Here is a 23479-nt window from a genome sequence, read left to right as displayed (position 1 = left end):
CAGCGTAATCGCATTCAAGAAAACCCCATCCAGCAGGACTTGAGTTGAAGACAAAATTGAAGAGCGTCTATCGTACACCGGGGAGTCTCCCAACCTCTCGTAGTAAAACTTAGTGAGACGGAGCAGCTGTTTCCACCGTTCTCACTGGCGGCCCTTCTTCTGCCTCGTTGACTTTTGCAAGTTCATCATCGGCATCCCTGATCATCTTTTCCACCTCTCGTTTTCCCCTCATTTCGGCCCGCAAGTGCGCGGCGGCCTGGAGCGAGTCGACATAGACTTGGAACTTGGTCAGCTCGCCGAGGAGGTATGCGCTCTTGCGCTCCCAGTTGACCAGAGCCTTGGGCGGTGGTTTGAGCGCGAGCATCGGCTCGCGCAACGAGTTGTGCTGCGTCAGTTCCGTCTCCATGCGGCTTGTGTGGCGCAGGCACGCCTCGAGCTGGTCCTCTTCAGACAGCGTGGACGGCTGCATCGGCGCTGCGGGCGGACGCCACTCGTTGACATAGATTGGGCGATTGTCGGCGAATACGTTGCTGGCAGCGCCTCGGTAGGGCGAGCCAGGTGCCGAGCCTTGCGCAGATGACGTCGTTGTGTGGCTAAGCACTCGCTTGAGGGCGCCTGCACTGCCGGTGCGACCAGCACCTCCATTGGTAATTGCGCCCGTGCCCGAGCCCCCCTGACCCTCGAAGATGCTTGAGCTCCCAGATCGCTCGCGAAGCGCAATGCTCGACGCATCGGTCCAATTCTGAAACAGGGCACTTCCTGCTCTCGATCGGAGCGATCTACCCGATCTGCCGCTGCGAACACTCCTCGAATCAGAGCCTTTGGCATTGGCACTGGACACGCCGATAGTCGACGCCGAATACAATCCTCCGTCGGGCTGCGGCGATGGCGAGGCAGCCTCTTCGCTCACATTGGCCAGAACCTCGTCAGCCTCGTCGAGGTCGCCATCGTCATCTTCCTGCGGCAAGACACGATTCCAGCCGTACTCCATGTTGGAGACGCCGCCCGCGAATGGCTCTCTGCTCTGCCTTGCAGCCCAGTAATTGCACGTTGAGACCCACTCTTGGACGAGCTCCTCGTGGCCCGTCTGGAAGAAGTAGACGTCGCCGCCGGGTAGGGTGAGGGCAAAGACGTGTGGTCGCGCCCGACTGTAGCCGGGCGGCGGCAGCGAGTTCGCAAGGGTGTGAGCAAGCGGAATATGGCCCAGAGGCACGGCATTGGAGAGCCAATTACCCCCTCCCATTCCACCACCGGACCCAATCCCACCACCGCCCGCGCCAGCACCAGTTCCCCGGCCTGGTCCGCCTCCCCTGGCCTGCTGACTCGAGGAAGTGGACGATGCCGAGTCGCCGAAGCGGAACACAGACAGAGTGCCCTTTTGCGCAACGACAAAGACTTCGACCCAATTCTTGTCCTTTGCGCGTTTCTGAGGCGCCTCCCAGTAATGCTTGCGCGTCAGCGTGCCTTCCTTGGCCCAGGGCGGGCCGATGAGAGCGAGCTCTTCGTCGGTGATGTCGTCGCCACCGGACGCCAAGCTTCGAGTGCCGTCCTCATCATTAGCTTCACGGATGATGCTCTGACTAAGCGTATTGGCAAAACCCAGTGTGGGCATCGTGAGGTGCGAGGTCGAAGCTCCGGAGCTGGTGGCCGTGGAAGTCGAGGGGGCAAAAAGCCAGCTATCACCAAGGGACCTTCCGCCAAACGACGAGGGCGAGAGGCTCTCGTCGGAACGAAGTGCCGCAGTGCTATTTCCGAGCAATCCCTGGATGCCTCGGATACTACCCCTCTTGAGCGCACTGTAGCGCTCTGACCCTGGCGCAGATGGCTTTGCCGGTCTTCGTTGGTTCTGCATCGGCGCCAAGTCGAGACTGTCGTCTAGAGGCAAACGGATTCGATCGGCCTTGACGGCTGCGTAGATGTCCTAGGAAGACAGTGCGTGAGCCTGCATGCGACTCCCAACCGCGACTATTAAAACGAAACTCACCTTGAGGACATTCTCCAGCTCGACCTCGAAGCTCTTGGAGTAGGACGAGGGCGGGTTACGGCTCACACTGCTGTTCATGGAAGGAGAGCGCGTGAGACCCGGTGCGCTTCCGACGCTGCCTGCTACGCTCCTGGCCTTCTCCCTTGGCTGGTTGACGACATTGCCGACCTGCAGCTTATTGTTGACGTCCTGAGGGCTTGTCGCTCCGCTCTTTGCGGCCGCACTCGAGGCTTCAGACGACACCGCCAACGGCTGAGTGGCCGACGACGGCTCCATGTTGACATTGATGGAGCTCTGCGAGTCATCATGCGTGCCGCCGGACCGAGATGAAGGCAGGTAGCCGCTCTCGCCGAGGGCAGAGAGAGTATTGCGAACGAATTGGGTCCTCGTCATGCGGTCATTGATGTCGGCGACGTGGAGATCGGTGTTGAGAAGCAGGAGAGAAAAGACGACAGAATGGACGACATCTGCGCTGCCAAAGAGGCTGGTCGGGTTGCACTCAACGTAGCGAGCACTAAACGTCGACAGGATCCGGTCCACCTGCTGTGTCTCTGCACGCAAGAAGAGCTTGTCGCAGAGCCGTCGAAAAGCCGTGTCGAGCCTGAGGCCAGAGAAATCAAAGTTCTGAAAGTAAAATTGGCGAGCCAGGTGGTTAAGGGTGCCGACGCCACCAAGCCATTCGGCAATCTTTTCCCGCTTCTTGAAACTCTCGTCTTCGTTCCAGCATTGGCTGGCCGCCTCCTTTGCCCGGCCTGCCAAGTCGGTGCCGGCGCCGGCGCTGGCTACGTCTGACGAGTTGTAGTCTGACTTGCTCTGGTCGGCGGTGTCTGAGGTGGCCTTCAATTCTCCCGTGGAAGGCGGAAGAGTCACAGAGGGGTCACCATCAGCGGTGCTCGCGGGCGTAATCAGCCTGATGGACGTCTCTGGATCGATGCCTTCGCTTGACGACGACGACACGTCGAGGTCGTTTGCATCGGGTGCAGCCTCGCGTCTGTTTGCATGTATCAAGAACGCAGACTGCCGGTCGATGGCCGTCTCGTAGCTGACCGAGGTCATGTTGGAGGCATTTTCCGATCGAGCACCCGATCGATCGTAGCGACTGGGTCGCTCGGCATTGTGCTCGAGGCTGTCCGGCTTTGCGTCCCGGAGGAAGAGGGAGGAGGCGGACCGAGCAGGATCGGATTGGATGATAGAGGGTCTTGACTTGCTGCTCACCTTACCGCCAGGCACGGGCGGCGCAAGTCCGAGTTCATTTGCCCTCTGAAGGAAGTTGCTGTTGGCTCTGAGTGTTCCCTGCGGAGTGACAAAGGCCGAGTTGTTCGGCGTGAGATCCAAGGGAGTGTTGGGAGCCGAATGAGCCGTCCGTTGGTCCGTGTTTGCCTCCTCGTCTTCTTCCATGAAACTTCCTGATCTGTTCCGGTGGCCAAAGTCGGGCAACTGGGGCGTCGGGCCCCAGAGTCCCGGCTTTTGCATCTTTGTCTTGACGTCGAGGTCTTGCGCTGCCGTGCTGAGCGTCTGGTCCATCTCGGAAGCCCAGGCGCTGAGCGCATGCCGCATCTCCGTCGATCCAGATCCTGCCGAGCCACCATGAGCTGAGGAAGCCTTTCGAACGTGCCTATGGTGCTCCGGGGCGACAGGCCGAGCCGCAGTCGCACTACTGCTCCCGTTGCTGCTGCTGCTGCTCATGCTCTCTTTAGATGGCAATGGAGGCAGGCCAGGTTCGTTATTGCTGCCACCACCACCTTGTGGCGCCGAGACCGACCTGGACGCGTCAGATTGCTTGGCGCGCTGGCCATCGGCTTCCCGTTGCTTGCTCTTCACCCTTCTGCTCGTCAGGCTACCAGTATCCTTGGTCTCCTTCTTGGGGTTGGAGTCGGTGCGCAACGGCGGTGTTGGGACCTGATCCTTGAACTTGCTAGGAATGCTTGGCACGGGCACAGGCACCTCATCTGCATAGTCTGTAGCCCTGGACGAGCCGCCCGGTGCGCTCCTGACGCTGGCGCCGCCTTCGCTCGCCACGCTATTCTGGCTCGCCTTTCTGTTGAGCTTCGGTGTCGAGGGTGGCACGAGCTTGGCTGCGCTCATTGTTGCCTTGGCTGTCTGAGAACGACCGACATCACCCAGCTTAGGCGTTGAAGTCGTTCCATCAGCGGCCGTCTGTATGCCACCGCCGCCTCCACCGCCACGAAGGCGCCGAAGGAAGCCACTGGTTTTCTTCATCCTCTCCTTGAAGAATGTCGTCCCCGACTTATCCATGTCGGCCAGCTGCTGCTGCTCGGCCGCCAAGGAGATACTTTCGAGTGGGCGCTTGCTGTCGGTGGGGAACGGCATGTATGTCGCGTTGCTTGCATTGCTGGCGTCCGTCTTACTCCTTGCGCGCGGTGTTGAGTTTTGCTGATCAGCGGGCAGAGCAAGAGTCTGACTGGGTCCGACACCCAGGCCCAGCCCCTGCCTTTGTTCTCTCGCGTCAGCGGAGACGGCGACGGCGGCGGCGGCGGCGGCGGCGGCGTTGCTGGGCGCGTCTGGGCTCGAGGACTGCTGCTGCGCGCTGCCCTGTCCATTGGCCCGCCGACGCTCGGGAGTTGACGGGGACGTGGGCATATCTTGGCCCCTGTCGCGATGATGAGGGTGAACAGGTAGAGCCGTCGCTGGTGCGAGCACCGGGCTAGCCCCTCCGCTGGGCGGCGTTGCGTACCGTGCCAGGGAGGAGCCGCGCGTCGACGTCGACGGGCTCCTCTCGACGGGGATGGAAGACGGCGGCGGGGCTGCGCCGTATGGCGACGTCTTCCCCTGCGCATGGAGCGGAGACGAGGGAGAGGTCAAGCGGGGCGTAGCTTCGGCACTCACGTCCTCGTTGATCGTCTCCTGCGCTGGGCCTGCCCCAACCGGATTGGTCACTCGACGCCTCTGGCCGCCGGGCCCTCCACCACCACCACCAGCAGCCTTGTCAATCATGGCATCGTGGCCCTCTGCCGTATCGTCATCCTCGGAGTCGATGAGCTCCGAGGCTCTCCTGACGATGAGCCGCCTTCCACCGTCGCCCCTCGACGAGGACGAGGACGAAGACGAGGAGCGAGCAGGGTCGGGCGATGAAGCCACGAGCCTCCGTCGGGCGGCCTCATCCTTTGCAATATCGGCCGTCTGCGACATGACCCACGTGTTGCCGCTTCGAAGCATGTCGTCGAAGCTGTTCTTGTTGCTGCTCGTCGAAGGCCGCCTCGCCGTGCTTGCGTAGTGGTTACTGCTCCTGCTCGAATCAATGCTGTTCCCTCCAATAGAGGCCCTGGGCAGGCTGGTCGTCATGTTTGGCGGCGAGTAGGCATCGTCGGAGGAAAAGCCTCGCGCCGAGGCAAAGGAGTTGACGGTGCTGGCCGTGTCGGGCCTCTTTCTTGAGCGCGACGACGAGGCAAAGGAGGTAGTCGCTCCCTCGAGGGCGTTTTTGCGCCCCTCTGTCGGCCTTTTTCGTTGTATGGGAAGCATGTGCCCTTCTTACTCCTCCGTTCTTCCTTGCTTTTTGCTCCTTTTGTCGTTCCTTGACCCTCCTTACATACACACACTACTTTTTCTCTGTTTCTTCTTCTCTCTTCCCTCTTCTCTGCCCGCGTGCCTGCTTCAATCCGCCCGCATAGGAGCTCTGTGTGGTGCCGACTCCGTCTCCTCGGACTAAAGGTTCGTGGACCGCGTTGACTTGTGCGCCTTCGATCGAGAGTAATGCTGACAGAGCGAGTGTATGCGCCGGTTATTAACGCGATCTGGCTACCAGATCGGTCCCTGTTGCTTCGACAAGTCGATGATATCAAGAGAAATGCGTGTCGCCAAGCGGACGACCTGGCTCACTCTCGCTCGCTCGCACTCTCTCACGCACCCCCTTCTTGCAACCGGTTTAGCGCCCTTTCCCTACTAAGGTTTAATCTCCTTTTTTATTTTTTTCTTTCTTCGCGTGGCCTGCCTTTCGCATTTCTGCCTTTGCGCGCGCGGAGAAGGGTTGGAGGCCTCTTTTGCTGGCGTCGGCACACGCAGTGGCTGTTGTAGATTAAGACTCTCTCGCGACACCGAAGCATCGAGTCAAGATGGGGCGAAATGGGGTCTTTGGTCAGCTCAGCGGCATCGATGCCTTTGGCAAGGTGAGGCAGTTGCAAGGCAGTCTCGTCTCGCTCCTAGACACGGAAAGAGAGCTCACCCCCCTTGGTCACTACATCAGACGATGGACGACGTCCGAATCAGGACCAACGTGGGCGCCATCATCACGCTCATCTCCTTCAGCCTCATTGCCATCCTGACGCTGGGCGAGTTCGTTCAGTACCGCAAGATCCACACCGAGTCCACCCTCGTCGTGGACAAGTCCCGGGGTGAGCAGCTGACTATCAGCCTCAACATGACGTTCCCCCGCGTGCCCTGCTATCGTGAATCTGTCGCGTATGACTCCCTCCCTCTCTTTTTCGAGGCTGACACAAGTCTCTGGCCAGTCATCTCGGTCGATATCATGGACATCTCTGGAGATCACCAGACCGACATACGCCACGAAGTCGAGCGCACCCGTATCGATCAGAAGGGAAGGCCCATCGATGTGGGCAGCAAGAGTGAGTCATGGCTTGTGTGCTGCAGGGCAGTGGGCTTAGAAAGTCACACACACACATCGAACACTCTTCTATTTGCTTGCGACAGGCCTAAGGGGAGAGGCCAACCGACTGGCCAACACGCACGGCAAAGACTACTGCGGCTCGTGCTACGGCGGTGAGCCGCCAGAGAGCGGGTGCTGCAACACCTGCGACGAGGTTCGCGAAGCCTACGTCCGCCGAGGCTGGAGCTTCTCCGACCCAGACCACATCGATCAGTGTGTCTCCGAGGGCTGGTCGCAGAAGATCAAGGAGCAGAATACCGAGGGCTGCAATGTCGCGGGCAAGGTCCACGTCAACAAGGTCATTGGCAACTTCCACATCTCGCCAGGCCGCGCATTCCAGCGAAATAGCATTCACGTCCACGATCTCGTTCCCTACCTCGCTGGCGAGGGCGCAGAACACCACGTGAGGATCTTCATCGAGAATTGTGTAAAGCTGCATTTGCTGACATCTGCTGCGATGGCAGCACTTTGGCCACGTCATTCACGAGCTCTCCTTTGGATCGTCGGACGAGTACGAGGTGACGGGCAGGCACTACGGCCAGGCTGTCAAGACGATCATGGGCATCATTGACCCTCTCCACGGCTACGTGGCCCACACGGACAAGAGCCAGTACATGTTCCAGGTATGTTCGGTGCATTCTGGTCTCGGGGTGGCTTTGAGAATCGCCGCTGACGAGAAAGTCTCGGCGTGCAGTACTTTGTGAAGGTGGTGCCGACGGAGCTGCACCTGCTCAATGGGCACTCGTTCAAGTCACATGAATACAGCGTCACGTCGTATGAACGCGACCTGTCTCCCAATGCGCCCAATGCAGCCAACCAGGCTACCCAGGGCGGGGGGCCGATGCACTCGGTGCAGCACGGCTTCGGGGGCATGCCCGGCTTCTTCTTGAACTACGACATCTCGGCCCTCAAGGCCATCAACAAGCAGACGCGTACCAGCTTCTCACACTTTCTCACGTCGACGTGCGCCATTGTGGGTGGGATACTCACCGTCGCGGGTATCGTCGATGCTGCCGTGCACGAAGGCAGGATCCGCCTGGCTGCCAACAACGGCGACGCCGGTGGATGGGGAGCGGGCCCCCGCATGGGCGGCAAGCTGGTGTAGTGCTTGTGATTTGTACCATCATCTCAACTTTCTCAGTTACAAAATCAAGAAATTGCAGCAATTGCCATTGTTGCATTGAGAAGTATCATCACTGTTCGTCATGGCTTGGGTGGGAAGGGTGTCAATGTTGCTCTGCATGGATGGAGTCGACCTCCTCTTTCTCGGCTTCTTCCTCTGCTGCGTCCTCGTACAGCAGCGCACCGGGGTTCATGATGCCGCTCGGGTCGATGATGTCCTTGAGCGAGTGCAGCAATTGCAGTGAGCCCTCGCCCAGCTCGCGCTTGAGGTACATGCGCTTGCCCCGTCCGATGCCGTGCTCTCCCGTGCAGGTGCCCTCGAGCTCGTGTGCCGAGTCAACCATGCGATGGACAAATGCCTGTACACGCTTGAACTCTGCCTCGTCGCCGTCTTGAAAGACGATGAGCGAGTGTGCATTGCCGTCGCCGACGTGGCCCACGAGGGGTCCAAAGAGGTTGTTCTTTGTCGTCTCCTGGCGTACCCACTCAAACAGGTCGGCCATCTTTGAAATCGGCACGCATACATCCGTCGTCCAGCACTTTTTCCCCTGCCCCCCACCGGGCGCACCCTCGATTGCGCTCCAGAGGGCGATCTTGCGGGCGCGCCACAGCGCCTCGTTGCTCGCTTCGTCGTGCGTCACTTTGATGTCCCGGTCGCGGCAGCCCCACTTGGCAGCAATCGCCCGCACCCGCCGCTCGTCTTCGCGCCGGTGCACGTCGTTGCCCTGCAGCTTGATGAACAGCGACGGCTTCTCCAGGTGCCGGATCTCGCCTTTGCTGCTGCTGCTGCTGCTGCTGCTGCTGGTGGTGCTGGTGCTGGTGCTCGGGCCGTCGTTTGCAGCAGTGGCACGGTTGATGACCTGGAGCATCGTGTCGTCGAGCAGCTCGATGCACTGGACGCCGACGCCCTGGGCGAGGATGTTCTGCGCGGCCGAGCATGCGTCCCTCACGCTGGGAAATGGCACGACGGCGATGCTTGTGGGAAGCAACGGAGCCAAGCGCAAAGTGGCTTTGACAATGAAGCCCAGACAGCCCTCGGAGCCGAGAAAGAGCTTGGTGAGGTCCGGGCCTGCCGATGACTTTCGCGCGCGCGATCTCGTCTTGATGACTTCGCCGTTGGGTAGTACCACGGTGGCGTTGAGCACGTAGTCGCCCTTCATGGTGCCGTAGCGTACCGCGCCCGTCCCGCTGCCGCCCGTCGCCATCATGCCGCCGATAGCCGCGCCTGGACCCGGGTCAACGGGAAAGAAGAGCGGGATCCCCAGCGACTTGAGGTGGTCATTGAGGTCCTCGTATTTGACTCCAGCTTCTACTTCGACATCGCCATCGTCAACGTTGACATCGCCGATGCGGTCCATGAGGGCGAAGTCGACGCTGACGACTGTCCTCTTGCGTTTACCATCCCGCCCATGTTCGGGTGTGGCCCAGTGCGCCTCGAGCGACGTACCACCAGCAAAGGGAACGAGTGTGATGCCATACCGGTGCGCGAGCCTGACCAGCGCCTGGACCTGCTCGATGCGCTCCGGGTATACGACTGCGGAGGGATTGTGGGCCGGGTGGTAGGACCAGGGCGACTTGCCGTGCGTGTCGAGGTCCGAGGCATCAGTGACGATCTGCGACTCGCCAAAGCCATGCTCCTGAGCCAGCTCGGCCAGATAGCCCTCCAGATCGCGCTCCTTTTTGGGTGTCGCAGAAGCACTTTGGGGCTGTCGCAGTAGATATGCACTGAGCCCTCCTGCTGCTGCCGCTGCAACCAGCACAGAAGTGATCAAGGTCTGCCAACTGACGCTCTGCTGCGAAGGAAGAGCCCGACTGCTCGCCTGTCGCGCGCGACCCGGTGCGACGACCAGCCTCGTTGGCGAGGGCCGAGCGATACAGCCCGGTCGACGAGCCAGCGCCCTACCCGTCCGCGCCAACGAAGACGCCATGATGTTGGGCTCGTCGCTTTTCTTCTTCTCGTCGGTATTTTTTGCGGGGTCTAGCTGTGGCTTGCTATTCGGTACGTACTGTACCTACCTACCTTCTCCGGGCTCGGGCTTCGTCACCGTACATCGCTTCATTATTGTCATACGCGGGATTCCGATCGGAAATTGGTTCCGAAGATTGAATCTCGCGCATCGCCTCCACTCGTTCGAAATAATGCATCATCACCGCCTTCTTTCTTCCTTGCTACGCTTCCGGAAGCAGCCTGTTATATAGGACTGGGCAAGGCCTTCTCAACCCACCCCTCAATCTCAGTTTCCACTCTCTCACTAGCACCACCGTTACGCTTGGAAAAAAAACATGAGGCCCTCTACAATCTTCCTCGTTGTCGTCAGCATGACGCTGCTGTCGCTCTCCATGGCCCAGAGTGAGTGAAACGTCTTACTCCCTCCTCGCTTCCGCATCTCCCTGACATGCGAGCTGCGCCTCTCAGACATTGGCAGTGGAATCAACTCGGTCATTAGTGACATCACCAGCGTCGGTGGAGACATCACGTCATTTGCAGGTGGTGGTGAGTCGCGCCTTTCTGCCTTTCCTCAAATCGATGCTGCAACTAACCCATACGGTGTCTAAAGTTGCGAGCACGGTCACGAGCGGCGCAGTGCTTGGCTACAGCTACGTCACGAGCGAGGGACGCCAGATTGTCACCACCGTCACGTCGGGTGCCGCTGGAGCCTTTGGTGAGCCAATCTTCCACTCTGCGAATCGCCCGTCTTGCCATTCAAAGAATGCTCAATCTGCTCCTGTGAAATTTCCATCTGCTCCTGTGAAATTTCCATAGAGACGGTGACTTCGGGCGGATCGCGCTACTTTGGAACCGTGACCAGTGGTGCAGAGGGCGCGTTCAGCACGGCCACAAGTGGTGCCGCCAGTGTCGCAACGGTCGTCACGAGTGGAGCCGGCGGTGCTGCGACGACAATCACGAGCGCCGTGAGGACCGACGGTGCCGTCGCGCTGATGCCCTTTGGAAGCGGTCAGTCGATGGGTCTTATTGCGCTCGTCTTGGCGGGCGTGGCCGGCATGGGCGCCGTGGCTCTGTAGGAACGCTTTTCCCTTTAGAACGTTACACGGACCCACGATTCAATGGCTTGTTGTACCGCGAGCGAAATGGAAACGCAGCTTCGACTTTCTTTGTCTCGGACATGCAAGCAAATCACTATTTAGATGCCGAATGCTTTCCTCTCCTTACTAAGCTCTCCATGGGGACCTGTCTTGCGTGCACATCAGCCCACGGGGCCAGCTACAAGCAAGCTCCGTCGACTTCTGCGCTCCCCACGGTGATCTCGATCACGTGACTGTCATTTTGATTTTTGGAAGGAGTGGGTGTGGTCGCGGCGGTGTCTAATTCTGACCACCCTCTGCAACAACCCCAGGCCGCTGGCGCAGACGAGAGAGTGTGTTCGTGTGTGACAGCGACCGCGACAGCAGGAAGGGAGATGGCGCGAGGCAAGGCCAAGCTGAAAAAGGGACAGCGGGCGTCGTCCAAGGCGACCACTCAGCCGCTGAAGAGCGCCAAGGCGGCGGCGGCGTCGGCAGCGGCCGCGACGGTGGATCTCACGTCGACAACAAAGGGAACTGCTCACCATGCCACACATCCAACGCGTGCAGATTCGCTCAGCGATGCCTCGGCCTCGCCGAGAAACTATCACAGGGGATTGGGAGAGATCAGCGACGTGTTCTCAAATGCGTATGACTCTGGGTACGGGTCACACGAGGGCGATGGATTCAGCGAGAATTGCGATCAGTGAGCACCTGCACCTCTGGCCTTGCGATTGCTGCGCCTGTTGCTGACCAGTATCAAAGTCGCGACCTCGATGCAGAGAAAATGAAGAAGGTGGCTGGTCTCTTGTCGGACCTCTTCACCTCGTCATTTCGCTTGGCAGTACCTTCGCTTTTCCGAGGCATGATCCAAAAGTGGGTGGTCGAATTGGGTTGCTGAAAGACTCGGAAGCCACTTCTGACACATTGGATACAGCTTGCAGGATCAGGTGCTCTTGGACAAGCTGATGGGCTTTCTTGACGATGGATTCGAGCCTACGGTGGGTCACTAGCAGGCTCAGCCAGCTTCATGCCCCTGTGGGGAACATTTGGCTAACAGGGGCTTTATACATCCAGCTCATCCGCAACATGGCCTTGGACGACAGCACCCGTGAAGGCATCAAGATGCAGATTAAGCTAGCATGCGATGACGAGCTGCCAGATGTCGTCTTGAAGCTGTCGACAGAGGATTGCTTCGACCTCGCTTGTGACTTGGTGAGTAGCTTGTGGGCTTGCAATTGGCGATGGGCCTGACTATTCTACCTGAAACAGGCGGTGCGACACGGTCGAGACTTGCAGACGTGGGGCCCACCCTGCGCATGCTCCTTCTCCTCTTGCCTCTCTTGCCTCGAAAAGCTCGTCGTTTCCGTCCGAAACACTCCGCCCGTGCCACCCGCCGCGGTACGGCCAATCGACGGGCAACAGCTTGTTCTCGCCATCGAGGAAACGTTGAATAGCGAGGATGCTTCAGACTCCGAGGCCGGGCCGATCAGGAGTCTTGTCACCAAGGGATCCGATGTGGCCACGATGCCCTGGGTGAAAGTCATGGAAGAAGCGTGGACGTCGATGGCCCAGATTCTATGTGGGTGCACAATGCGCTTCTTCTTCGTCTCGTGCTGATTTCGAAGCTGAACCCCGACCCGATTCCATCTGCACAGGGAAAACAGCAGACCAGATCGATCCTCTCAGCATACCAAAGGTCAAGGATGCCTACGAAGCTCTCACAAAGCTTGATGGCTTGGATCTGTGGTATACGATTGTGACAAGGGAACTCGAGGCAACCTGCCACCTTCACGGCGGTGATCTATCGACGGACGCTCATTCTCTCGACAAGACCCGGATTCTGCGGCCGGAAAAGACTGGGAAGCTGGCTTCGTTGGCGTCAGGGCGAGGAGGGATCCTGGCGCTGAGTACACAATACGACCGGATGAAAAAGGAGAATATGAAGCTCAGGGCCGAACGAGGACTGTCAGTGGACGAAGTCGATGAGGTGGGAATTTTCTATCGCAAATCTCTGGCCAGAGCGATACGAGAGCAGGTGAGATCGGTGTCAACTTCCTTTTGCCTGTCGACCTCTGCTGACTGTGCCGTTTCTTACTACCACAAAGGGCAACTCAGCTTTTGCTCGACACGAATTTCAGGAGGCTGCCGAGCACTACACGCGTGCAATGGGCTACGATTCCGAGGAGCCGGTGTTTCCGCTCAATCGAGCAGCATGTTTGGTCAAGCTGGCACGCTTTCAAGAGGCGGAGAAGGACTGCAGCATGGCCATCGAACTCGACAAGACGAATCACAAGGCCTGGTTCCGGCGAGGGGTCAGTCGTGCTGGCCAGGGCAAGGTCGGTATGGCCAGAAAGGACTTTGAAGAGGTGCTGAGGATGCAGAGGAACGATGCGGGGGCTTTCGATGAGCTTAGGGGCCTTAGCATGCAATTCTTGGAGGAGGCGCATCGGAAGACTGCGAAAGACTCTCCTGCCAAGGGCAAAGTCAAATTCAAGGAGCTGCCGACGAGAGAAGAGATGGCGGGCAAAGCAAAGGAGATTGTCAACGACGAAGACATGGCAGTGACTGAGAGCCAGACGTCGGCAACAACAGAGACGAGAATGATGCGATCCGACTCGCAAATCAGCACAAATTCCAACGGGAGCTCCTCTTCGTTTTCCTCTGCGAAAGCAGATAGAGAGGGCGGCTTGGTGGAGAGCAACTTGCAAGCATCGCTGAAAGCGTACGAAGAGGTCCTCAGCCAGACTTCCTTTGCGCTCGCTTTCAGCATGGTCGTGCGGCAGCGGACAGGCTTCAACGTTCACGTTCCGATTCCTGCGTGGATCCGACCGCCCTCCTCGCATTCGTCTTAGTCGGGAGCCCTGCTCTTCGTTGCGGTGTCTCATTGTCTGTCATATCATTGTATTCTAGCAAAACAACTACCTCTGTACCACACACGATCTCATGATGCCTTGACATCATTATCATTTACCACCATTTGTGGTGCATCTCACGGCCGTTATCGTCGTCGACGTCGTCACCATGAAGGTCTTGCGATATTCAGTCACGTGATTATTTAACACGTGATGGCTGACAAGAAGCGTTCGCCTCATTGGTCTGAGGCTGAGATCATCGCGAGCTTACAGCAGAAGGCTACCACCCAACGACGACGATGGCACCGATCGCAGCTTCGCTCCTGCGCCAAGGCGGCGGCGCTGCTGTGCGTCGTCTGCATGGCGCCTCTTGTCGCTTCACCAGCCCCACGGCTGCCTCTGTCGCTGCCGCGCGCCGGACCCTGGCTACCGAAGCAGGCCCATCGGCGCAGGACAATCGTCCCCAGGCAAAGGCGGCGACAATCACGCCCGCCACGACGGCCCACACCGTCGAGGAGCTTCACGGCCGTACGGCAGAAGAGATCCTGCGTGAGGGAGGCACGAGGAAGGAGGCAAGTATGCGCCACTTCACAGTCAACTTTGGTCCTCAGCACCCAGCCGCGCATGGCGTGCTCCGACTTATCCTCGAACTCAACGGAGAGGAAATCCTGCGAACCGACCCGCATGTTGGTCTGCTACACCGAGGAACAGAGAAGCTCATCGAGTACAAGACCTACACCCAGGCCCTGCCCTACTTTGACCGCCTTGACTACGTTTCCATGATGACAAACGAGCTCTGCTATGCGCGCGCCGTCGAGAAGCTCCTCAACATTGAGGTGCCCGAGCGCGCAAAGTGGATCAGGACGCTGTTTGGCGAGATTACTCGTATCCTCAACCACTGCATGGCCGTGCTTTCGCACGTCATGGACGTTGGAGGTCTCACGCCGTTCTTGTGGGCATTCGAGGAGCGCGAGAAGCTCATGGAGTTCTACGAGCGTGTCTCGGGCGCTCGTCTTCACGCTGCCTACGTGCGACCCGGTGGTGTGGCCTTTGACCTCCCTCACGGACTCTTGGACGACATTCACAAGTGGGCCACCCAATTCTCTTCGCGCGTCGACGAAATCGAAGAAGTCGTTACCGGGAACCGTATCTGGAAGGGACGTACCATTGGCATCGGGACAGTGACGGCGCAGCAGGCCCTCGACTTTGGCTTCTCTGGCGTCATGCTCCGAGGTAGTGGTATCCCATGGGACATTCGCAAGGTTGCGCCTTACGACGCCTACGACCAGGTCGACTTCGACGTCCCCGTGGGCAAGAACGGCGACTGCTACGACCGATACCTGTGCCGAATCGAAGAGTTCAGGCAGAGCCTGAGGATCATCGAGCAGTGCCTCAACAAGATGCCTGCTGGCCAGTACAAGGTTGACGACCACAAGCTCACGCCGCCACCACGAGCTAGCATGAAAGAGTCGATGGAGTCGCTTATTCACCACTTCAAGCTCTTCTCGGAGGGATACAGGTGTGTCTTTCGCCGTTGTACATTTTAGATCTAGACACTGATCTCCGTCTTTTAGCGTCCCGCCGGGAGAAACTTACAGCGCCATCGAGGCTCCCAAAGGAGAGATGGGCGTCTACCTCGTCAGTGACGGATCCAACAGGCCTTACCGATGCAAGATTCGCGCTCCTGGCTTTGCCCACCTTGCCCAGGCCGACACTCTGGCCCGACACCACTACCTGCCAGACATGGTGGCCATCATTGGAAGTGAGTAGGACTTGGCCGCTCTTGAACGATGCTCTTTGCTCAACCGTTCGCTCTCTCCCCACAGCCATGGACCTCGTGTTTGGGGAGGTCGACAGATAATTTTGTATATACACACCTCCTCTTGTTAAAGCCTACATCGTCGTTCCAAGCTTTTCTGACGGAGTGCCAAGGCAGAGTGGATTCCCGCCCAGCCCTGAATGCTTGGCGCGACAGTAGTAGTAATGTCGTAGTACGACGTCGATTCGAAGGCGTCTTCCGGGCCAAGTGGAGAGCGGCAACCAGCCCACGAACGCCTCTGTGCGCGTCCCTCTGTGCGCGTGTATTTCCTCCCCTTCATTTTGCCTCGGAAGGACTGCGTCTTTAGGCCATGCTTGGCACTGCAGTATGCTTTGGCTCGGCGTGTTGCGAGCCCATCATGGGCTGCACCCCTGGGAGCTGATGTGCGTCACGGCCATCGTCATCGGCGGGCATCACCGTGTGTAGATCCAGCTGAGTCAATGACTGCCGTGCCGCATCTAGCCCTACATTCCCACCAAAGGCAAGCGCTGCCCAAAATAGTAACAAATGTGCCGTACCAATGAGTACAGCTGTGGTTGGGCGATCCGGTGCGCTGCCGCAGCCGAGAAAGAGTCGAGCAAACACTCCGAGGGGCACTTCGAGGAGATGGAACGCAATAGGGGAAGAAAGATGAGAAGAGAAGCAGTGAGATCGAGGAGGGAGCGGTGACTTTCACCACTGCCGGCGCGCGACAACGGTGTGCGGCAAGTCTCCTTTTCCTCTTCAAGGGTCTTTTGTCTCTTTTGTCAAGCACGCACGAAGACAAGTGACCGATCTGGTCTTTGACAGCACCACGCTGATCTTCATAGTGCCTGTTGCATCACCACGGCGCGCAGCCTGGTTATCAGCCATGCTCAGCAGAACACGACCTGCACCTGACAATCAACAAGCCGCTCTCTCTTCCTGGGTCGATTGAGCTGCCAACGGAAAGAATACGTTTCCGAAAAATCAAAAACCAAAAACCAAAAAAATTGGCGCGCCAAAGAAAAGCAAAATAAAAAGAACAAGAAAAGTGAAAAAGAAGGGGGAGGGAAAGGGCAAAAAAGCAAAAGCTGTAAGACACAGGAGCAGCGAGGCGAGAGAGAGAGGGCCCGCGCGTGAGCCGCTTTATCGTTTAGACACCATCGACTAAGTCAGTCCATCGCGATTGGAGCGAGTGCGAGACACAACGAAGGGGAGACAGAAAAGCGAGAGGGGCCACACATACACCATCACGTACGCATTCGATAACGGCGACTGGTGCTCTTCCCTTCTCGGTGGCTCTCGTGAGCTCAGAAGTGCGCGCGCGCGTCTCAGTCGAGGTGTCCAGCGTTAGCTCAGAGCGACAGCACGTTTCGTGAGCGCGCCGGTCCATTGTCCTCTCCTCTTCTTCTCCCCAGCGAACCAAGTCAGCTCCCTGCGTGGCTCGCCCGCAACAGGCACATCAATTGGCAACAGACATTCAAGAAAGTCGACCAAGGCGTGCAGTCGAGGTTCTGCAACATGGCAAGTACCAACGCGAGCGGTTTCTTCTCCTCTCTGTCCTCCCTCTTTGGCGGTAGTGGTTCGACCAGTTCGGGATCCAGCGGCTTTGGCGAGCGGAAAAAGTCTGCATTCGGGAGCGGCCTACCTTCCTCGGCGAGAAGAGGACCTCCTGGTCGCCTTGACGAAGACGGAGGCGCCTGGTCACTACCATACAGCCAGTATCCAGCGACACCCAATGGAGGAGGGTCAGCCCATGGCCAGTACCCTAGTCGATCGCCAGGCGTCAGTGGCGGAGCGGGCTTTGGCAGATTCGATTCGGCTAGCCAGACAAACCTGTCGAACATGACGCCGACCCAGTCCACTTCGACGCTGGTCCCAGCACAAGGACGCCCGTCAATGACGCTTTCCTCCAACGTCTCGATTCCATCGACGGCCTACCCGCCCCTGCGCCATACGTGGAAACGCATCCGGGCCTGGTGCGAGAATCACTACTCTGAGCTTGGCGACACACTCAACTGGCCAGCTACCGAGGCGGCCATCGACGACTTGGAGCTGACAATTGGCTTCACCCTGCCCCCGGCCGTCCGCGACAGCTATCTATGCTACGACGGGCAGGAGCTCGAATCAAACAACAGCTGCAACGATGGTCTCTTCTTTGGCCTCCCTCTCTTGAGTCTCGAGCAGATTGCCGAAGAGTGGCGCTTCTGGAGAAACGTCGATGAGGACCCCACCTCGGGGGCCAATGCCGAGGTCAAGGGATGGATGAGCTCCTGCCCCGCCGGTTGGGTACGCCAGGAGTACTCGTGTCGGGGCTGGATCCCTCTCATGACCGACCACGTCGGTAATTACATTGGTGTCGACCTGACGCCTGACCCCAGCGGTGGCGGCGCTCCTGGCCAGGTCATACTCTTTGGGCGAGACTTTGACACAAAGATTGTCCTTTGGCGCGGCGAAGGCGAGGGTGGCTGGGGCCGATTCCTGCAGTACTTTGCCGAGGAGCTCGAGTCGGGCGAGATGTGGACGCTGGACGACCTGAGCACCGGCAGCGAAGACGAGGAAGACGCCGTGGGCTACGAGAGCTACTTTTCAGGAGGAGGCTCGGGTGCAGGAAAGGGCGGTGGCGACCGCGGAGGCGAGGGCATCGCTGGTTTCAAGCTGACGGGCGAATACAAGGGCTGGCCGGTGCTGGAGGCCTGGGCAGACCGCTCGATGCGATGCTGGGAGGAAATGGGTATGCCAATCGGCCAACCGCCATGGCACCCCGAGCCGCCGAGCGTGATTCTCGAAGAGGTGACTGGGTCACGGCCGGTCAACGAAGACGGAGAGGCCATCGATGCCGAAGGGAGTGGGAGCCGCGGACAGGGTCCTCATGACCCGTCTGCGTCTTCTTCAGGAGCATCCGTGCGCAGGGACTCGTCGTCGCAGCACAGCGATGGAGGTGCACAGGATGATGGTACGCCGCGCGCGCACCCGCTAGAGGGCCCCTCTGAAGACGTCTCACAGCCTGGCACGCCCAATGGCCGTCGAATCACAGACACTCTCTCTCCTCCACCTCCCTCGACCAAGGCATCGAGGAGCCGGCAAAAGCAACGCGAGGGCTCCGACTCTTCACTGCAGCAGCAAATTCAGCAGCAACGACCCAGGAAGCCGGTGCCGGCGCCGGCCGCTCCCCTCGACCTTCCGACGATCGACGATGTACGGGCGGCTCACGCCGCTGCCATGGCTTCACAGCAGCGAGGAGGCAACTTTCACTTCGACATGGACAGGGGCGGCAGCAAGGTGCCCGCCGGCATGGGAGGGATGGGCATGGGTATGGGCATGAGATCAACATCGAGGTACCGCGATCCGACAGTGATCAGCCGCAGTGCTTCGACGACGCATGCCGACGACGATGCGCTCGAGCTCGAGAACCGGTCGAGCACCGACAACCTCTACTCACGTACGGGCGCCCTTAACAATGGCAGTGGCTTTTCCACCCGGTCTTCTTCGACACTCTCTGATGTCGTCATTGATGGTGGGGTCCCCGGCGGTCGCGAGTCCGTCAATCTGATCAACGCCTCTACGGTCAGCCCCCGCGGGTCGATGAGCTCGCAGTCGACACGATCTGGCGTCAATGGTCGGACGCTGTACTCTGCCAATGGCGAAGTGCCCAATCTCATCGACGCGCCCGGCTCACTGCCCGGATCTCCACAACCAAAGTCGGCGTCTTCCTTCCAGTCGCAACTGCTGGCGAACGAACCTCATGTCTCTAGCCCGCTAGCGACGCAGGCGCCCGTCTTTTCCTCGATGCAAGCTTCGCAAAGACAGCCGCATGCTGCACTACAAATGGACGAGGAGCCGCTCTCGCCACTGGCAAAGTCCAACGTTGGCACTGAATCAATCATGGCCGCCCCTGCTGCTGCCGAGCAGACACCGATGTCTGCCTAAAGACATGGACAAGCGCGACGAACTCTTCACGGATCTTCCTCGTTCCTACTATCTACTCTTGACTCCTCTCTGTCCTCCTATTCCCTCCGTATCTCTTTGTCCTCCCACTCTTGTTCTTTCACCCTGTTGAAACAACCCTCCCTATCAAATCAAAGTTAATGTCATGTCCTCGATCCTAGCGTTTCTTTGCTGCTCCTCGATGCTCGCGCACGGGCCCCGCATACGCAATCATAATGGATCGCGAGCGAGAAAAATCGACTAGGGAGCTCTCGGGCAGACTACTTTTCCTCCTCCTCTTCGTATACGTAAGGCTTCCGCAGGATCTCTGTGCACTCCATTTCAGGGCAAGGAAGGGCGCCGTTGTTCAAAGATGCCGGCTTGGCGCTCCTTTGACGATGGCTCCACGCTGGCTGCCCGGCTGCACAACCTCCGAACTGGTGGTGGCGGCTTCGGCCGCTTCGGCGTCGGAAGCAGTAGCATCATTGGAGGAGCGCGAAGCGTCACGGCTTCCACCACATTCCGCAAGCGTAGCCAGTTCACCGACGACTTCCTTGCTCGGCTCGACCGCATCGATACGCTCGGCGGGCTCGATGCCGAGGGAGACCACGTCGGGCACAGCGGCTGCGTCAATGCGCTCGCCTGGTCTCCCTCGGGCGACAAGCTGGCGACGGGCAGCGACGACCAGAACATCATCCTCTGGCGCTTTGGCACCCGCCACCTCCATCCGAGCGCCACGCGGACCAGTCGTGAGGACCGGGGCGAGGACCGGCATTTCCCCGAGCTGGACATGGCCATGAGCGATGTCATTCAGACGGGCCATCGCGGCAACATCTTTTCCGTCAAGTGGGCGCCCAACTCGTCGGACAGCCGCCTCTTCTCCTGCGCAGGCGACTCCACCGTGCGCGTCTTTGACCTCAACAGGGCCTCGTCGACGTCCTTTCGCGACGAGCACACAAACGCCGGCAGAGAGTACCGGCAGTGGCCGCGGGACAATGGCGTGTGCACGCGCGTGCTTCGGTGCCACAAGTCACGGGCGAAGCGCATCAGCACCGAGAACAGCCCCGATGTGTTCCTGACGTGCGCAGAGGATGGCGAGGTGCGGCAGATGGATCTGCGCCTGCCGGTGAGTTTTTTGTATCAGGCTACTAGTAAAGTCCTCTGAGGAAGAAAATGGCGTGCTGACAATGATGAGATTCAACGGCGCTGTGCAGCACACCTGCGGCCCCTCGCAAGGGTATGGGCACGGCTGCCCTCGACCACTCGTTGCGCACAATATGGAGCTCTACTCGCTCTCCGTGTCCAAGATGGAGCCCTGGTTGTTCTGCGTAGCGGGCACATCAGCCCAAGCCTACCTGCACGACCGCCGCATGATCCCGCGGCTCCTGTCGGCAGAGTGGGGCGCGACAGTCGATTCAGAGAGTGTTGCGAGGACGCAGTGCGTTCGTCGATTTGCCAGGCCGCCCTACGAGTATTCCGCAGCCAAAGAGGAGGCAGAGGAAGAGGAAGAAGACGAGGAGGGGGAGGGAGGACCCACGCTTCATCGCGAGGGAGCGGACGGTGAAGCAAGGGTGGAGGCGAGGAGGAGGAGGCAGAGGAAGTGGGAGCGGGCGCACATCACTGCAGTCAAAATCAGCGAAAGCAATGGCCGTGACCTCCTCGCTTCGTATAGCGGCGATGCCGTGTACAAGTTCGACCTCAAGGGCGAGCCGAATGTGATCCATGGCCGAAACTCAGACGCAGACGCCAGCATCGATGGCAAGGGCAAGGGCACGATGCGGAGCAGCAAGCGGAAAAAGGCATCGCACTCACCCCCGCGAAGAAGCGACGGATGGGAGTTTGCAAGCTTGGCCAAGCGGAAACTGAGTCGCGGCGTCGATGTCAAGCGGTTGCAGAGGCGAACGACCGCCATTCTCTTCCCACGGCCAGCTCAGCTCAGCTCAGCGCGCTTCGACGCGGCGCTCCTGGAGTTGGACGAGCTCGAAAAGGCCACCGAGCAGAGCCTGGAGAATGGCGGAGGCGGTGTCGCCGACGGGGCCGTGGCCCGGCTGTGCAGAACCCTATTGGTCTTGCACAGCTCTCGACGCTCGCAAGAGGACGACGACGAGCAGGGGCCAGGGCCAGGGCAAGTGCAAGGAGATGTTGTCGACGTAGAGCACGCCAAGCTCGTCCTCGGCCAGGCGCGCGAGCACGTTCTTCTCCGCGACGAATTTGTACCTCTGCTCGACGAGCTCGAGGAAGCTGTCAACTGGAATGCGACGGGTCAGATCGAGAAGCTCGAAGCGACGCTCTGGGATACGGCGCAGGAGATCGTCAAGAGGGCCTGGGGAGAGGACAGCTTCACGGGCCCCGAAAGGATCCAGGTGGTGGACGAAGAGAGGAGCCATTTGGAAAAGCTCGCAGCCGAGGAGAGCGAAGCGTCAGTCAGTGGAGAGGAAGAGGTCCTGGAGGAAGACACCCTGGAGGAAGACACCCATGAGGAAGAGGCAGATGAGAGGGGCCAAATCGACATGCCAATGGCACGCTTCTTGCGAGACGACGTCCTGCAAGGGGCGCACGCGATGGACGAGGATGAGGAAGATGGAGGAGAAGGAGAAGAGATGAGCATTCAGGAGGACGAGGACTCTGAGCTGGATTCGGAAGCCTACGACATCAGCATCGAGAGAGCGAGCGACGACGACGACGACGCTGGTGACCTCGATGAATCCGTCGGCGGCAAGTCGCCCATCGTCTATCCCGTGGCTCGCTATGCCGGCCACGCCAACAACGAGACAGTCAAGGACTGTGGCTTCCTAGGCCCCAACGACGAGCACGTCTGGTCCGGCTCGGACTCTGGCCATTTCTTCGTGTGGGACAACATTGACGAGAGGCTCAAAGCCCTCTTCAAAGGCGATGACTGTGTCACCAATGTCGTTCAGCCCCACCCGTTGCTGCCTGTGCTTGCAGCGAGTGGAATCGACGACACAGTCAAGCTCTTTGGTCCCGTTGGACCCGGCAGTCGCAAGCTAGCCGACCGTCTCAAAGACCGGGAGGACATCATCCGCAAGAATCGCAAGCAAAGGAGGTGCGTTCCATTGTTCTCAGCTGATATAGATAGAAAGCTGACAAAGGTCCTGACGACAGGGGAGGGGCAGGCATCAGTTCGAGGGCCATCATGCAGCTGTTTGCGTCGCACATCATGAGAGAGCAGGGAGGGGAAGGAGGAGCAACAAGAGTCGTCAACGCCGACGGCGAAGAGGAAGAGTGTGTGGTCATGTAGCATATCTTTAGTCATCTTAATTGGTCGTGTTATCCGTTCAGTCATTTGCCATTACCAAGGGATGAGGAAGGTCGCCGCGGGCTGCCCCTTGAAAGGAGAGGAAACGAAATCGGATGTTCAAAAGTCGCCGTACCCCATACCCAGTGGAGCCTATTAGCTCCAAGCTGCAGCCCCTATTCTCGGCACGCAGGCCTGGCACCGAGGAACGCGCCATTCGCGTTCCCTAGTCTATTTGTAGATCCTATTTGACTTGACCGCTTCTCCCCCCCCTCTCAGCCTTACGAACACACACCATCTTGCTCTTCTGTAACGACCTGACGACGAGACCTCTTTCCTCTTAACGACTTTGACGACCTTTATACCACACCCTCAAACCAACCTCAAAGACATTCCAAGATGGGCTGCGTGTGCTCCTGCCTTGCTTCGACCTTTATGGTCCTCGGCGAAGTCTTTGAGACGCTTTTCCTCGCGTTAGTAGCATCGCACGCACCCCTTACCCACTGTCCTCTCTCTGGGTCCCCTTCGCGGCGGTCTGAGCTCACGAAACGGTCAATGCCTGCAGCGTCGGCGAGGTCGGTGCCATTCTGATCCGCGGCATCTTTGGCCTCATCGTTGGTCTCTGCGACGTCCTGGCCGCCTGCATGTGCTGCTGCCAGGTTCCCTTCTCGGAGCGTCCCGACCGAGGCACGTATACCTACAGCTCCCTCCACCGGTCCAACGTCGGCCCCACCCAGGTCCTCCTCGGCGGCTTCACCAAGCAGGGACGGAGGGATCGCGCCGTGCGAAAGGAGCTCAGGAAGAAGGAGCATGCCGAGAAGTGAGTCTTGTCTATGCAGACCGACCCGCAAGAGGCGCGGTGTGAAGGGGAAGGCAGAACAGATCGCTGACCACCACCAACCACCCAACAGGG

General features: G+C 59.2%; 9 protein-coding genes across 9 annotated transcripts; 7 read left to right on the top strand and 2 right to left on the bottom strand.

The window, feature by feature from the left end:
* Positions 1–2: 2 nt before the first annotated feature.
* Positions 3–5815, bottom strand: FA10DRAFT_280846 (hypothetical protein). Its single transcript, XM_025523647.1, has 2 exons — positions 1985–5815; positions 3–1921 (listed from the first exon to the last, which is right to left on the bottom strand). Exons 1-2 carry the CDS (start codon positions 5462–5464, stop codon positions 110–112), a joined length of 5292 nt encoding a protein of 1763 aa, XP_025375479.1. The 5' UTR covers positions 5465–5815; the 3' UTR covers positions 3–109.
* Positions 5816–5989: 174 nt separating this feature from the next.
* Positions 5990–7776, top strand: FA10DRAFT_268483 (DUF1692-domain-containing protein). Its single transcript, XM_025522351.1, has 6 exons — positions 5990–6108; positions 6186–6387; positions 6451–6564; positions 6650–7008; positions 7070–7228; positions 7300–7776. The coding sequence occupies exons 1-6, from the start codon at positions 6055–6057 to the stop codon at positions 7708–7710; spliced, it is 1299 nt and encodes a 432-aa protein (XP_025375478.1). The 5' UTR covers positions 5990–6054; the 3' UTR covers positions 7711–7776.
* FA10DRAFT_268481 (FAD-binding domain-containing protein) lies at positions 7705–9874 on the bottom strand. The gene has a single exon (XM_025522350.1). It carries the CDS (start codon positions 9653–9655, stop codon positions 7832–7834), a length of 1824 nt encoding a protein of 607 aa, XP_025375477.1. The 5' UTR covers positions 9656–9874; the 3' UTR covers positions 7705–7831.
* A 193-nt stretch (positions 9875–10067) lies between these two features.
* FA10DRAFT_268479 (hypothetical protein) lies at positions 10068–10882 on the top strand (the record flags this gene model as incomplete). Its single annotated transcript, XM_025522349.1, has 3 exons — positions 10068–10077; positions 10144–10221; positions 10286–10882. The coding sequence occupies 3 exons, from the start codon at positions 10068–10070 to the stop codon at positions 10489–10491; spliced, it is 294 nt and encodes a 97-aa protein (XP_025375476.1). The 3' UTR covers positions 10492–10882.
* Positions 10883–11067: 185 nt separating this feature from the next.
* On the top strand, positions 11068–13722 carry FA10DRAFT_303258 (hypothetical protein). Its single transcript, XM_025525219.1, has 7 exons — positions 11068–11454; positions 11514–11624; positions 11686–11749; positions 11826–11963; positions 12021–12330; positions 12407–12786; positions 12857–13722. Exons 1-7 carry the CDS (start codon positions 11147–11149, stop codon positions 13601–13603), a joined length of 2058 nt encoding a protein of 685 aa, XP_025375475.1. The 5' UTR covers positions 11068–11146; the 3' UTR covers positions 13604–13722.
* A 112-nt stretch (positions 13723–13834) lies between these two features.
* FA10DRAFT_158857 (putative NADH dehydrogenase 49K chain) lies at positions 13835–15431 on the top strand. Its single transcript, XM_025518143.1, has 2 exons — positions 13835–15122; positions 15178–15431. The coding sequence occupies exons 1-2, from the start codon at positions 13903–13905 to the stop codon at positions 15371–15373; spliced, it is 1416 nt and encodes a 471-aa protein (XP_025375474.1). The 5' UTR covers positions 13835–13902; the 3' UTR covers positions 15374–15431.
* Positions 15432–16904: 1473 nt separating this feature from the next.
* On the top strand, positions 16905–18611 carry FA10DRAFT_233368 (hypothetical protein; the record flags this gene model as incomplete). Its single annotated transcript, XM_025518946.1, has 1 exon — positions 16905–18611. A coding segment is annotated over one exon (1707 nt), but the record flags the coding sequence as incomplete, so codon positions are not given.
* A 992-nt stretch (positions 18612–19603) lies between these two features.
* Positions 19604–22630, top strand: FA10DRAFT_303255 (WD40 repeat-like protein). The gene is made up of 3 exons (XM_025525218.1): positions 19604–20436; positions 20525–22374; positions 22434–22630. The coding sequence occupies exons 1-3, from the start codon at positions 19684–19686 to the stop codon at positions 22567–22569; spliced, it is 2739 nt and encodes a 912-aa protein (XP_025375472.1). The 5' UTR covers positions 19604–19683; the 3' UTR covers positions 22570–22630.
* Positions 22631–22850: 220 nt separating this feature from the next.
* FA10DRAFT_268474 (hypothetical protein) lies at positions 22851–23442 on the top strand. Its single transcript, XM_025522348.1, has 2 exons — positions 22851–23039; positions 23132–23442. Exons 1-2 carry the CDS (start codon positions 22966–22968, stop codon positions 23388–23390), a joined length of 333 nt encoding a protein of 110 aa, XP_025375471.1. The 5' UTR covers positions 22851–22965; the 3' UTR covers positions 23391–23442.
* The last annotated feature ends 37 nt before the right edge of the window (positions 23443–23479 follow it).

Source organism: Acaromyces ingoldii, assembly GCF_003144295.1.
Source record: "Acaromyces ingoldii strain MCA 4198 unplaced genomic scaffold FA10scaffold_5, whole genome shotgun sequence".
Classification (NCBI taxonomy): Eukaryota; Fungi; Basidiomycota; class Exobasidiomycetes; order Exobasidiales; family Cryptobasidiaceae; genus Acaromyces; species Acaromyces ingoldii.
The sequence above is the reverse complement of the archived record's forward strand: the minus strand, read 5'-3'. Positions and strand labels throughout refer to the sequence as shown.